The 14,973-nt window shown below is 41.6% G+C and overlaps 1 protein-coding gene across 1 annotated transcript in view; it reads right to left on the bottom strand.

Annotated features, from left to right (window-relative positions):
* The window catches only part of Notch2 (notch receptor 2), a 141,923-nt gene that overhangs the window by 59,939 nt on the left and 67,011 nt on the right, over positions 1–14,973 (bottom strand). The window contains exons 3-4 of the mRNA XM_048351886.1: positions 12,192–12,451; positions 7,850–8,185 (exon numbers count right to left, since the gene is read on the bottom strand). Of these exons, the coding sequence (XP_048207843.1) occupies positions 7,850–8,185; positions 12,192–12,451 (596 nt within the window). The remainder of the gene's footprint in view (positions 1–7,849; positions 8,186–12,191; positions 12,452–14,973) is intronic.

Genomic DNA, 14,973 nt, shown 5'->3' on the forward strand with positions numbered 1-14,973 from the left:
TTACTATAAACCACTGTAAATTCCACCTCTACTTTGCTATCCTAGAATATGGGGATGGTTTCTCTAAATATCATGGCAGCCAGAAGAATAAATCTAAACCAAGTAGCCAAAAATATTACCCAGAAAGCAATCAAAGGAAATCACTTTATGGAAGATAGAATCTGCAAGCTTGATTCAGGAAAATCACACTTTTTCAGGTATTTGGCACTCAGTCCATTCAAGCAGCTGAATCACTAAGCAAGCCTCAGACTGTGGAAATATAACACTTGGATTTGTGTGTACATGGGTGTGCCAGTAGTGAGGCTTGAACTCAAGGCCTTGCACATGGCTTTTTTGCTTAAAGCTCACAATCTACCACTTGAACCATAACTCTACTTTTAGCTTTTTGCTGGTTGAAAGAGTCTGTCAGATTCAGCTACCCAGAGTTGGCTTTGATCTATCCTCAGATCTCAGCCTCCTGAGGAGCTAGGATTAGACACATAAGCCACCAGCAACCAGCTAACACTTGGAGCTTCAAAAGTTTATCTTATTGTGCATATTTGTCTAATCATATGAAAGTCTTACAAATGGCTAGGGAGACAAAAAATGATGAAGTGTTTAAACCCACTTCTAACTACAATAAAATGAAGCCAAAGCTTCAGTTCTACTGCACAGCAGCTGCTAGGCGAGAATAAGATCTGGGTTCCCAGTCAACTGCTCTTAATAAAGACACTCTAGAAAAGTTCAAGTGAGGGTTTTAGATGGAGGAGCGGGGCTTCTGGCCAGCCACTTCCAGAGCCTGGGTGGTCTAGTGGTGTTCTAGAATCATGAATGGTCATCTTCTCCTTATCTCTCCAATGCCTAAAGCAAAAAACAGTTGAATGGGTGTCAGGGAAGTGGCAACTGTCCTTGTAGCTAATCTATAAAAATAGAAATGGGCCCTGACTTATATTAGCCAATATTACCACTGACTGGATTCACTAAACACATACAAATTGAGAAAGTTGGTGAAAAGTGAGGAGGAATGGGTAGCAACTAATAAAGGGAACATGGCTTCTTCTGAAGTACCAAAATATTATAAATATTATACACATTTATTTCTTTTTGGTTATACGCATCTGTGTGTGTGAGTGTGTGTGTGTGTGTGTGTGTGTGTGTGTGTGTGTGTGTATTCCTCCTATACTGGGGCTTGAACTCAGGGCTTCATGCTCTCCACTGGTTTTTTTGCTCAGGGCTAATGAATGCTCTACTACTTGAAGTCCCCCTTCCACTCTCCACTTTTTGCTGGCTAATTGGAGATAAAGAGTATCATTGACTTTTCTGGAACTGGCTTCAAATTGTGATCTTCAATCTATTTCCTGAGTAGCTAGAATTACTGTAGGCTTGAGCCACCAGCACCAGGCTAGTTACACATACCTATGCATTTAAAAAATAAATAAATAAAACTATTTTATTGTACAATTTACAAAATGTATGTAAATTCTATCTCAATAAAGCTGTTAGACTATTGAACATATATTAGCTAATATTATGTATCAATGGAATTGCAGCATCCACCAGAGATTATCTGCCATTTTGCTGGCTTACCACTGATTGCATGGGCAGTCATGAACTGAACCAGAAACTTCAGCTAGTTTTATTCAATATGTTTCCTGGGACTTCTGTGTTCACTTTCAATAATCTAAAACCTGACCTTAGCTCAAAGTTCCTATGTCTGAGGCAAAAAAAATAGTAGTAAGCTTAATCATTTCTCCTCCAAAGCTAAGTTAGGATTTATGTTGAGAGAGAGAGAAAGAAGAGAGAGAGAGAGAGAGAGGGAGAGAGAGAGAGAGAGAGAGAGAGAGAGAGAGAGAGAGAGAGAGAGAGATTCTGAGCTTTTTTTGGAAAGAGCTAGCAAATTCTTGGAAAACAGTCTCTCCAAAGATCAGGGGAAAGGCAATAAGTTACAGTACAGCCACTTTTTAAAAATATATTTTAAGTTTGTAGAGGAAAGGGAAGCAGACAAGCCTCTAGACCTGTGGGTGGGATGGGTGTGGCCGAGTCATGGAAGGGCTCACATAGCCACGCTAAAAGGAGTCTACTACTCAAAGCCAACTGAAGTCCTTAAAAGGCCAAAGGAGAGAAATTAAAACTTAGAGGGAACATTTTAAGACTGTGCTGTTATAAAACTGTGGACCACTTCTGTGATTAATGATGGTCTTAGTGAGGGTAGGACAAAAAAGTCTCTTGAACTTGTCATCCTACAAGGAGAGCAACATAAGGCCCTGGGGGGCTTGAGGGTGGAAAGCAGCAAGAGGAGAAGATTGTGGGAAATGAAATGACATAACTAGTATGCTCTCCAGCCAGGCTGAGAGTTCTTGGGAAAAGCGTCCATGTACAAAGACAAAAGAGAGGGGTGAAAGCCAAGCATACCTGAAACTGGAGAAAAGCAAAAGAGAGGCTATCTTCCTCCTCCCAGCCACCACCTCCAGAAAGAAGTTTGTCACAAAAGCTAACCTACCAAGATGTGATCTGATTAGTATAATACTCAAAAGAATGCCACATGCTCCTGAGTATGAAAATGCAAAAGGAACTGCTTTCTAACTGGTCTTAAACTCAGTAAAACACAGACAGCAGGCACCAAAGCTACACCAGATGTGTAGGCTTTATTTAATGTATAGGACGGCACAAACAGCCAGACTGTGAGGTGTGGGGTACCTTCCAGAGGATAAACTTTCAATGACAGAAGAGGACACATCAGACAGCTTTTATGAAGTTTAAAAGAAATTGAAGCTGAGCACTGCTGGCTCACGCTTGTAATCCCAGCTACTCAGGACGCTAAGATCTGAGGAATGATATTTGAAGTCAGTCCAGGTAAAAAAAAAATCAATGATATACCATCTCCAATTCACCAGCAAAATGCCAGGCTAGAGACATTTCTCAAGAGGTACAGTGTCAGGTGTGAGCAAGCCAAAGTGACAGTGCCAGGCCCTGAGCTCAACCCCCAGTACCAGGATACAAAAAGGGATGGGAGGGAAGGAGGAAGAGAGGAAGGAAGGAGTATGCAATAGGCTAAAAAAAAAACTTGTGCTGTTTTCTGGTTACTTGTGCTACTTGTTAAAACATCCACAAACATAAAACTAGCCTAGTTCATTCTCTCCCCATTGGTTGGCTTGGGTCTCAAAATACTGGAGTAGATGACTTGCTTTCACAGTGTGTTTTGCGATATATTCAGCAGGATGCTCTTGCTGAAGCTTCAGCTGAGGACTTTTCAGGGAGCAACTTGGTTATTAGCAGCTACTGATCAAAGGAGAAGATGGAATGTGGTTCCTCGATTCCATTCTATTAGTTCCCTCTTGACAAATATCCCATTTCCTCCCTCTATGGAGAAATATTTCTTTCTAATCACGCAGGATGAGTCATTTTTGCAGTTTTAATTCTTTCCCTATGAGTCCTACAGTCCACCCACAGTAACTGTAGTACTCTCTGCCAGAAAAGAATTACACCATAACTAGCCAGTTAATAAATAGGACCAAAAATCTGAGCTGTACACTGACTCTCAGAGTTGAAAGGGATTCTGAAATTCTTCTGTGTGCATGGACAGGTGTGAAATGCATGATTCCAGGAAGACAATGAAAAGATCAAGGCTGAGTTCTCCAAACTAGGACATGATGGCATACTCCTACGATCTGGCCAGTCAAGGAAGGTTTGTGGGCCTTTCCATACACTGTGTTTAAATGTTGGGGACAGTGAACAGTGGAACAAAGACAAAAGATCTTATAGCTTTCATTCTGGAGAGGGAAAGAGGCGGCAGAAATTGGAAAAGACAGACAATAAACAATAGATATAATGAAGTAAATTATACAGGACAAATTATATGCTGAGAAGGTAAGTGTCACAGAAAAAGAAAACAGAAAGCAGAATAGGGTCAGTAATTAAAGGGGTTGGGGATATGGTTACAATTTTAAATAGAGTGGTCAGGGTATGCCTCAATTAGAAGTACTTGCAATGTGGTGGGAAGCAGCTATTTAGGAGTTGCAAAATATCTTGACAGGCTACTTTTTGCTTCCTGCTGACTTAGTTTCCCCATTGTTACAACACCTGAACTAATAATTCTCCCATGGAGATGGTAACTGAAACTTTAAGAGGCTTTCAATCTCTTGAATGGGACAGAGAATAAATGAAGGAGGGGGAAGAACCTACTATATTTTGGAAAGGTTTTTTTGTGTGTTTTTTGTTTTTTTTTTTTTTAACAAAGACAGTAATTCCCAATCACCATTTCCCTATATGGAAACCAAGAGAATCCTTCCCAAACTTCATCTGGGTTATAAGACCTAATATCATAAATCAGGCACAAAGCTCGGAGTTCAAACCTCAGAACTGCAAAAAATAAAGTAAAATAAAATCTTACAACCTGTATAAATGCACATTTATTTGTAGTGGTGCTGCATCATCTACTGTCTGGAATTCTCTGTGAATTTTCTTCTGTACATGTGTCCAAATTGAAGTCATCTGCTTTAGATCATGGGCCCTTGCCAACAAGAGCTAACTATCTAACTATGTTTAAATATCTGAACCATGCTAATTACATAGGTTGTCTATAGCAAACCTATTGGGTTATAATTAAGTGTATCTCATTTTACTTATAATGTGAACTTTTTTTTTTTTGCCAATCCTGGGGCTTAGACTCAGGGACTGAGCACTCTCCCTGGCTTCTTTTTGCTCAAGGCTACTAGCACTCTACCACTTGAGCCACAGTGCCACTTCCGGCTTTTTCTATATATGTGGTGCTGAGGAATCAAACCCAGGGCTTCATGTATACAAGGCAAGCACTCTACACCTAGGCCATATTTCCATCCCTGAACATATTTTTAAAAACAGAAATAGCTCAAACATTTAAGAAAAAGTTTTAAGTGCCAATACTTCATGCCTGTAATCCTAGTTACTCAAGAAACTGAGATAGGAGGATCTCAGTTCAAAGTTAGTTGGAGCACACAAATCCATGAAACTCTTATCTCCAATGAACCAACAAAAGCTGGAAGTGGAACTATGGCTCAAGTGGTAGAACATCAGCCTCAAGCAAAAAAGCTAAAGGTGGATATGAAGCCCTGAGCTCTAACCCCCAGTATGGGCACAAAAAAGAAAAGGAAGGATGGTGGGGAGGGAGGGGAGAGGAAGGGAAGGAAAGGAGGGAGGACAAAGAAAAAGAGAGAAGAAAGAGAATGAAGAGAGATAGAGAAAGAAAGGAAGAGAGAAAGAAAAGAATCTTTGCAGAGCCTATGGATGAAAAACACAGTGTAATGCAGTAAAGTGCAAAAGGCCTGGGCTTTGGAAATAACCTGCTTGCTTGGATTCTCAAGGACTGACATCACGTCTCACTTCTGCAACTTTGGGTAAATTATTTGGCATTACCAAACTTCAATTACCTGAGAAAACTTGAAAAATAGTATCTATCCTCAAGATTTCTGTGTGGTTAAGCTAACAGATGTGATAGCACTGAATCATAAAAGACATCAAATGTTACTTTTTCTTTGCCAAACCATCTGTTTGCACCCTATCTTAATCCTAAACAAAAATACACAACACACACACATATAATCTGTGAATAAACACCTTACTTTATATGATAAACAAAGAATAAGAGCCCAATCCACCTTACTCCACCCTCATCACCCTGGTTATTCCTTGCCTCTTGCCATGGAGTTCCTGGTTATTTCCTCTCTCAAGGAGTAGACAAATTCCCCTCTGACAAATGTTTTCCTGGACACATTCAGAATTCCCTGAGGCTCTTAATATGGCTAAAGGATAACAATGCAGACAATGGGAGTGAATAATCACTCTCTCCCAGCTAAAGACTTCCTTTATTGACTTCTCTAACTTCCCGTCAATATCTAGCTGCCAAATCAAATCTCCTGCTCTAGGAGACTACTAAAAGGAATTTCCTTAAAACTGAAATGGCATATAGCCTTCAACAATAAATCACACTAACTTTAATTACTAGCCACTTGAACCATTACAGCACTAGACTATTAAGAATGTTTATAATATTAAAATATTTACAAACTTTAAATTGTTTATATTACTATTTCTGTCCTTCAAGTGCAAACACACACACACACACACACACACAAGCAAAAAGCTATCTTTCAATTATTCCTCCTACTAGATAATGTGGATGACAGTGATGTTAATAAATATTTATGTGGCATCTAGACGGTATCATGTATGTTTATTGAAAAGAGAAAGTAAAAGCAATATAACTAAACAGCATGTTTAGGGACTTAGTAAAACCATATAAAGTTCTCATTTAGATTATGGATAGTGACTTAGTATTGCTGGATCCTGGGAATGTAACATAGTACCTAGAACCCAGCTGATGGTCAATAAATTTTTACCAAAGGAAACAAATATATTGCCATTTAGTTTTATAGGTATCATCAACCTATGGCCTTTACTCCCCAAAAGATAATACAAACAAATCATTATATGTGAAACGTATCCACAAGCCCAGAGTCTAAGATTCATACTCTGAAAGAGTAACTATAACTTCTTTTTGAGGCAATTACGCTTATTTAGCACATTACGCCCTCCACCCCCAGTTTGCCTTCTTTTGTTTTTGTACTAAGCATATTTGTATAAAAACAGGATCTTTGTTGCTTAGTAATTCATCTGCTCCAGCTGCTGGTACTCTGTTCCCAATCAAAATTCTTGGTTTTCAGCCTCCTCATCACTTTTATAAGGAGAGAAGTAAACTGGCCAGGCTGGCTCCTTTCCCATTTCTGAAGAACACCAGGCGCTGAGCTGAGCTCCAGACACTGCCCCTCTGTTTGCATCTAGGTTCGGTTATATGTGTGCAGGATAAAAGACTGAGCTATCCAAAAATATGAAAAGTTGAGAATTATTCTTAGTTTCTAATACCTTGTCTATCAGAGCTCATCAGAAAGTGTCCATGGATGCGAGGCACGGCGTAGTTCACACCTGTAATCCTAGCAATTCAGGAGGTTGAGATCTGAGGATTAAGATTGGAAGCCAGCTCTGACAGGAAATCAGAGAGACTCTTATTTCAAATTAACTACAAAAAGCCAGAAGTAAAGCTGTGGCTCCAGTAGTAGAGTGCTAGCCTTGAGCAAAAGAGCTCAGAGATGGCACCCACGCTGAATTCAAGCCCCACTATCGGCACATAAAAAAAAGTGTTCACTGAAACTGATTTGTTGAGCTGAAATCCTTTGTACAACCACTTAAAGATAATAAGTAAAAGAAAATAATAATTTTTTTTAAAAACTCATTGACTAACAGAGGACTCCCTTTCCCAGTTTCAAAATTCTCCAGCTTCTAGGTAAGGAAAGTCACTCTAAAATCAGAGAGGGGATATATACAGGAGAGGATACTAGGCCAGAAGCCCAGGGAAAAATCAAGAAGGGGGGAGGGGGGAGGGGTGCACATTATGTGGATAGGAAAATGATAAGTTACTCCATCGGGGGCAAAGCGTATGGGAAAGCTGGTCACCCACCCACTCTTAGTGTCACACCATCTTAACACACTTTATTAATCACAGACATGTACACATATTTTCCAATGTCTAATTCTCATTGTGTCCTTCTCCATTATAGGTTTGCCTCTTTCCCAGAGCCATTTCTCCAAAAGGGACAATAAACAATTTCCTAGGCACTCATCATTATCAACTCTGACATGTTATAAATTACCCCCTGGCCAGTTTATGGACCACAGCAGGCCCATAAAACCCCTCCCTCACCAGCAGCCTACCACACAGGAAATTCTCACTTCCCCTTTTACCTGCTTTAGGGCACTTCCTGCAGGAGTTACCAGGCAACTGGCCACCTCTTCCTGTGACTGCTTGGCCCCCAATCCCAGGACACTGGGAGCTCCTTACCTGGAAGGCAGTTGCATTCAAAAGTAAAGTCACCAGTCTGCCGGCAGGTGCCTCCATTGCCACAAGGGGAGGGTGCACAGGGCATGTAGGGGCTGTCACAGTGCTGGCCAGTGAAGCCCTGGGGACACTGGCACTGGTAAGAGCCAGGCAGGTTGAGGCAGGTGCCACCATGCTGGCACTGTCCTGGGATGTCACACTCATTGACATCAGCCTCACACTTCTGCCCTGTGAAGCCTGCAGGGCACTTGCAGGAGAACTGGTTGGCCACAGTGGTACAGGTACTTCCGTTTGCACACGGGTGAGACAGGCAGGCATCAGTCCACTGGCACAGCTTCCCTAAAGAAAAGATAACAGAACTCAGAATCCATCACAGAACTACAAGCAACCCATTCCCCACAGGGGACAGCAGGAACTCTTGCTCAGAGATTCCCAATGCTCTTTGATTTTACAGAAGCACAGGTCAGAGGCTCCTCAAGACACTTTCCACGGCCTATCTAAGGTCATAGATGAGACTCAAAGAGTCGGTGGATGGAGTCCATGAGGGGACTGTAGGTTGGTCATATGAAGCCCAGCCAGCAGGTTTCTATTAGTCAATATGGCTCAGACTACCTGCTCTCTGACACCTCTCTGTTGGCAATTGCACAAGCTGCCCATTTGGAATGCGGCTTTTGGTTTAAATAATGGAATCTCCTTTACCCTAACAACTCCGCTCAGCAACCACAACTTCCAGAAGTCTTTTTCTTTTCTTTTCTTTTTTTTTGGGGGGGGGGGATGTGGGGGTGTCAGTACTGGAACTTAAACTCTAGCCTTCTCTTTCCCTTGTTTTTTCCCTCAATGCTGGCCCTCTACTACTGGAGCCAGAGCTCTACTTCTGGCTTTTTGCTGGCTAAGATAAGAGTCTGACGGACGTTCCTGTCTGAGTTGCTTCTAATTGGGATCCTCAGAGCTCAGTCTCCTGAGTAGCTAGAATTATAGGAGTAAGCCACCAACACCCAACTTTATAAAGTTGTCCTACTATCCCCAACACCCACTCAAGCAGGCCATTTACTTCTACTATACTAGCTGCCATATGAGTAGTCTGACTACCCATGATAGGCTTCAACACATGTCTGTTGAGTAAACAAAACAGACTGATATTTTCTGTAAAATGTGGTTACTAAGTAGACTTTTTAAGACAACAGAAACAAGTCTGCACTACTTCTACTTCTTAAAACTGAACACACATATACATGTTGCATGGAAAGCTTTGCTAGTCATGGCTATTGTTAGAAGACATCATCTGATGTGTGCAGATGGTACTCTCTGCACAACAAAAGAAGCAGAGGCTCCTGGGTGGACAGGGTCTGGAACATGTGAACCCAACCTATGGAAAGCAGAGCGGAGTCTTTGAGGGAGAAGAGAGGAAGACACATACACAGGGAGAAGTATGCTCATGCTTCTGGTAAGTTCCGTATTCATTTGGTGTTTGTTTTTTTTAATTTGTCTCTCTTTTGTTTTGTTTCTTTTTTTTTTAATGAGACGGTCTACTACTATGCAGCCCAGGCTTGCCTTCTGCCTCACTGCCCAAGTGCCAGGACTACAGGTGTGTACCACCATGCCCAGCCACCAACCTAAGTCTTTAATTTTTTTTAAAAAGTAAACCAGACATGAAAACTTCCTGAATTTGTTAATACACCAACTCATGGTCTATATCTTTTGATTCCCATAGACAGACAAACAAGAGACAAGACATCTTGGTTAAATGGGAAAAGATATGGCACATAAGCACAGAAAAAATGCTCTCTGCTTACTGAGGGATGTCAGATCCAATGGGGAAAAGTTCAATACAAATTTGAACACAGTACCTATAGCAGGGTGCTGAGCAGAGAAGTAACAGACAAAGGACATTTTTGTTCCTTTTTTCCCCCTTCATTCCTCTGAGAGGTACTTAACCATAGAAAAGTGATAGAAAGCCAGGCACTGGTGGCTCAGGCCTATAATCCAACTACTCAGGAGACTGAGATCTGAGGATCATGGTTTGAAGCCAGGAAAGTCCATGAGACTCTTATCTCCAATAAACAACTCAGAAAAAGCTGGAAGTGTAGAGTGGTAGAGTGCTACCATTGAGCAAAAGGAGCTTATGGACAGCACCCAGACCCAGAGTTCAAGGCCCAGGATTGGCTGGGGAGACAGACACAGAGAGAGAGAGAGAGAGAGAGGTGGGTGATAGAAAAACTTAACTTTGTTAAGTGTGGACATCAGAGTGCATGCCTGTGGATATCAGATGAGCTAACAAAATTTGACTAGGTCAAGTAAAGGGGTCTCACAAAAACCAAATGGATGAACTGGCCCAGGATCATCCCCAAAGTGATAGGACTCAAAAGTTACTCAAGTGAGAGATTTGCACAAATTAATTACAATAGAATGTGACACAAAAAATAGTAAAACTTAGCTGGGTACAAGTAATCCTAGGTACTCAGAGGACTGAGATCTGAAGGACTGTGACTTGAGGCCAGTCCAGGAAAAAAAGTTTACTAAGTTCCATCCCCAAATCTCCAATAAAAAGCAAGGGTGGAGGTAAGGCTTGAGAGGCAAAGATTAGTAAGAGTAAGGCCTTAAGTTCAAACCCTAGTTTGTACTTTCATTCTTTATTCTTTATAGAATAAAATAAGTATAAAGAAAAATAAAAGTGGTGAGCAACCGCCTAAAGGAAACATGAAAAGGTCATTAAGACAAGGTTTTAAAAACACCAACCAATCACTATTTGCAAAAGGACCATCCCACACGAAGGGTTTTTGCAACTTCATGGCAACAATAGGAAGTATGCCATTTTCAGGAAATGATGAGAATTTTCGTGGCCTAGATGCTTGTGGTTATGTAAGGGTATGAAAACATACAAGGCTTTAGACTGTGAGAGACCATGGAGGCCAAGTAGAAGAGTTTACAGCTTATTCTGTAGATGGTAAAAAGTCATGAGACATTATAAGACAGTGAACCTGCTAGACCATTTGCATTTTTCACTGAAGACAATAACAAGATGACAGGTGAAGAGATGGAGAAAACAAAAGGTATTCATTAAGAAGCTACTTGAGGGGCTGGGGATATAGCCTAGTGGCAAGAGTGCCTGCCTCGGATACACGAGGCCCTAGGTTCGATTCCCCAGCACCACATATACAGAAAACGGCCAGAAGCTGCGCTGTGGCTCAAGTGGCAGAGTGCTAGCCTTGAGCGGGAAGAAGCCAGGGACAGTGCTCAGGCCCTGAGTCCAAGGCCCAGGACTGGCCAAAAAAAAAAAAAAAAAAGAAGCTACTTGAGGAGTCCAAGTGAGAGATACGGTGACTCTCAAGTACACAGTTGCAGAGAAAATGGAGAAAGGCAGATGAGTAACTTTTTATTCCTTTGTGCTGGTAGTAGAGTTTGAACAATTCAGGGCCTGGATGCTGTCCTTGAGCTTTTTCACTTCTGGCTTTTTGGTGGTTAACTGGAGGTTAGCCTGGGCTGACCTCAAACTGTAATCCTAAGATCCTAGCCTCTTGAGAAGCTAAGATGACAGGCATGAGCCACCAGTGTCTGGCTGAGTGACTGACTTTTAAGGGGGTACAGACAAGAAGAGAGTTTCTACCTCTGGATTTATGGAGTGGACACACATTATGAACAAGTTGAACTTCTGAAACTTGTAGAATTTTTAAGGAGATATGCACTGACTTTTAAGGGGGTACAGACAGGAAGAGAGTTTCTACCTCTGGATTTATGGAGTGGACACACATTATGAACAAGTTGAACTTCTGAAACTTGTAGAATTTTTAAGGAGATATGCACTAGGTAATGGGAAATAAGCCTCAATGGCCAGGCAGGAGTGGAGCCAAAGGGCTGACTGAGAATCATCTGCAGGTATGAGGGCAGTCACAGCTGAAGCAATTAAAGGTAGTGGGATGCACCAGCAGAGCTGGAATATGGCTGAAAATAGTGTTCCAGGAGCACAGCAACTCGAGTACAGACAAGGCATTGTGGAAGAAAAAGGAGAATCAGAGTTCAAAAAACTAAAAAGGACAGTATCTTGATATTTATAGAGATTTTGAGAAATATATTTCCTTTAATGAATTAACTATGATCATCAATCTTGACACACATACCGTAAACAGACAAATGTCTCTATATCTTTTAACCATTTTTCTTTCTCTTTCTATACCTTTTTAAACTCTCAAAGGAGTTGAGGAGAGTTGTCCAGAATGTTCCAGTTCCTGATCATAATGTTAAATGTGCACTGGAACTAGAGAACACTTTGAACCAGATACTAAGATCAAAGGATGCAAAATAATGGTATCTGCCAAGAGAAGGAAAGCAGAGGCTGGAGTCCTGTTACCTGTAAAACCCACTTGGCAGGTACATTCATAGGTATCCCGGCTGAGCATGTGGCAGGTGCCCCCATTCAGGCAGGGGCGAGACACAAAGCAGGGGTGAGAGGTTGAGTACTGGCAGTCTTCCCCTGTGTACCCTGGGGCACATTGGCAGGTGGCTTTCCCCAACATGGCCTGGGCCACACAGGTCCCACCATTTTGGCATCGGTTTGTCTCACAGGGGTCTCGATGTTGACAATATTCTCCCAAGAAGCCTTCTGGACATCTGAATTGGAAGAAGAAACAAAAAAAAGAGTCCATGAAAACACCTTTTATAAGTCCAAAAACTAACAATAAAGTGTCACAGTCCATTCAAGAAAACATGAAACTGTCAAGTCAAAAGACCCAAAGGTACTGAGCCAGCTACCAGCAGCTCATACCTGTGATTCTAACTACTCAGGAGGCTTGAGATCTGAAGATCATGGTTTGGAGCCAGACTGGTCAGGAAAGTATGTGAAACTCTTATCTCCAATTAACCACCAAAAAACTGGAAGTTGAGCTATGACTAAAGTGGCACTAGCCTTGAGCAAAAACAAACAAACAAACAAAAAAAAAAACCCTAAGAGACAAGCGACCAGGTCCTGTAAAAATGCTTCACTTTAGGAAGAATGCTCAACCACATACTCCCAGGTCCTCATTCTTGGCAGGTGGTAGAATACGGAGTAGCTGATTAGTAGGTCTTCCTCATCTATGAACATGACCCTTCGTCAAAAACAAACTACACAGTATCTTTGTTCCTGTAGTTATAAGACTGGATGATGCAACAGTACCAGTACCTTTCCATGCAGCATTGTTCATTCTTTGCCCAAATCCATTCAGTTTCTCATTGGAACAAATCATTTGAGAGGATTAAGATGTTCACATCATAATGCATGGACTTGACCCCCTTTATCCTTCTAATTTAAAATGCACAAGATATCATGTTCTTTTTCTCAGTCCATTATGGAGAGATGTTCCCCCTGAAACACTGTATGGGTGTGTACATAGCTTTCTGGGTTACATTCAGGTGTCTAAGACTACAACAGAGAAAAGGAAAGGAGGTATACCAACTGGGATAGGTTCAAAGGAGCATTTGACAGTTAAGTAGCCTTCCTTCTTTCTTTGTGCCAATACTGAAACTTGAACTCTGGACTTCAAGCTCTTGCTTGTTTTTTTTCACTCAAGACTGGATTACTTAAGCCAGAGCTCCACTTCTGGCTTTTTACTGACTGGCTGAGGTAATAGTCTCACAAACTTTTCTGTCCAGGCTAACTTTGAACTGTGAATACTCATATCTCAACTCCTGAGTAGCTAGGATTACAGTCATGAGTCACTGTACCCAGCTCTTAACTCTGACTCTCTATTTGGCTAGAGTCCTACATATTTGGTTCAATCTACTTGTCCATCTTATTTGGGGAAGGATTGGAGAAAAAAAAAAGTAAGTCTGGAAACCTGTTCTACCATTACTTCAAAGACACCTTGAAAACCAAACTCAATTCTGCCCCCTCAAAACCAGCTTCTGTCCTGTCTTTCTGATGCTCAAATATTGGTGTCATGGTTCTCCTAATGGCTTGGATTTGAAGCAGTGGGGTCATGCTGGATTCCTTCTTGTCTCTGCCCATCATATTCAAGGCAGTCTGTTAGCTATTGATTAGCTAGGTAGTGACTTTAAGAGTCAAAAGTCTTGAGAAAAGAAAGAAAGGTATTATGGAACTAGGGAACCAACATGCTCAGAAGAACTGCATAGTAGCTAAAGAGGCTGGAGGAAAAAAAATCAAAGCTGGTAAGCAATGACAACAGCAGTGACATGATTGGATACAGCCTCCTCTCAACTTCCCAGAGCTATTGAAGGGAAGTGTGGCAGGGAAGGGGCAGATAAGTCTCTGACCTTCTATAAGAAAAGGTCAAGGGGCTGGAAATATGGCCTAGTGGCAAGAGTGCTTGCCTTGTATAAGAAAAGGTCAAGGCCTGCCACCTCAGCTCAGGCAGAAAAGTACAAGGGACTCTTATCTCTAATTAATCAGCAAAAACTTAGAAGTAGGGGCTGGGGACATAGCCTAGTGGCAAGAGTGCCTGCCTCGGATACACGAGGCCCTAGGTTCGATTCCCCAGCACCACATATACAGAAAACGGCCAGAAGCGGCGCTGTGGCTCAAGTGGCAGAGTGCTAGCCTTGAGCGGGAAGAAGCCAGGGACAGTGCTCAGGCCCTGAGTTCAAGGCCCAGGACTGGCCAAAAAAAAAAAAAAAAAAAAAAAAAAAAAAAAAAACTTAGAAGTAGGGGCCTGGCTCAAGTGGAGGAGTGCCAGACTTAGGTGATAAAGCTAAGGCAGAGCATGAGGCCCTGAGTTTAAGCCCCAACACTGGCACAAAAACAAATAGGCCAAGCTAAAGATAAGAAGGCAGTGAATGGAGCATGCACAGCATGGAAGGCAACAACTGCTAAAGGCAACAAAGAGCAGCCTGCACTCAGAAGTCTTGTCAGGAGTCCTGAACCAATTGTCTCATCTCTTCCTGAAATAGTTAAGAAGACTGATTACCTACATCATGGGGTTGTTGTGAGAACTGAACAAAATCAAGTATGCTACAAGGTCTTACAAATGAAAAATATTTCCTCTTTTCTTTGTGCTTACTGAGGAAAATATGATGCTATATCCAAATCACAGCTTGATTTGATAATAGAATATAGGGTTTTGTTTGTTTGCTTGCTTATTTTTTCTTAAGTAAAAGAGCAAAGAGCACCAATGTGGCACAGCAAAAATTAATCCTTG

The sequence above is a fragment of the Perognathus longimembris genome, chromosome 7, assembly GCF_023159225.1.
Source record: "Perognathus longimembris pacificus isolate PPM17 chromosome 7, ASM2315922v1, whole genome shotgun sequence".
NCBI lineage: Eukaryota > Metazoa > Chordata > Mammalia > Rodentia > Heteromyidae > Perognathus > Perognathus longimembris.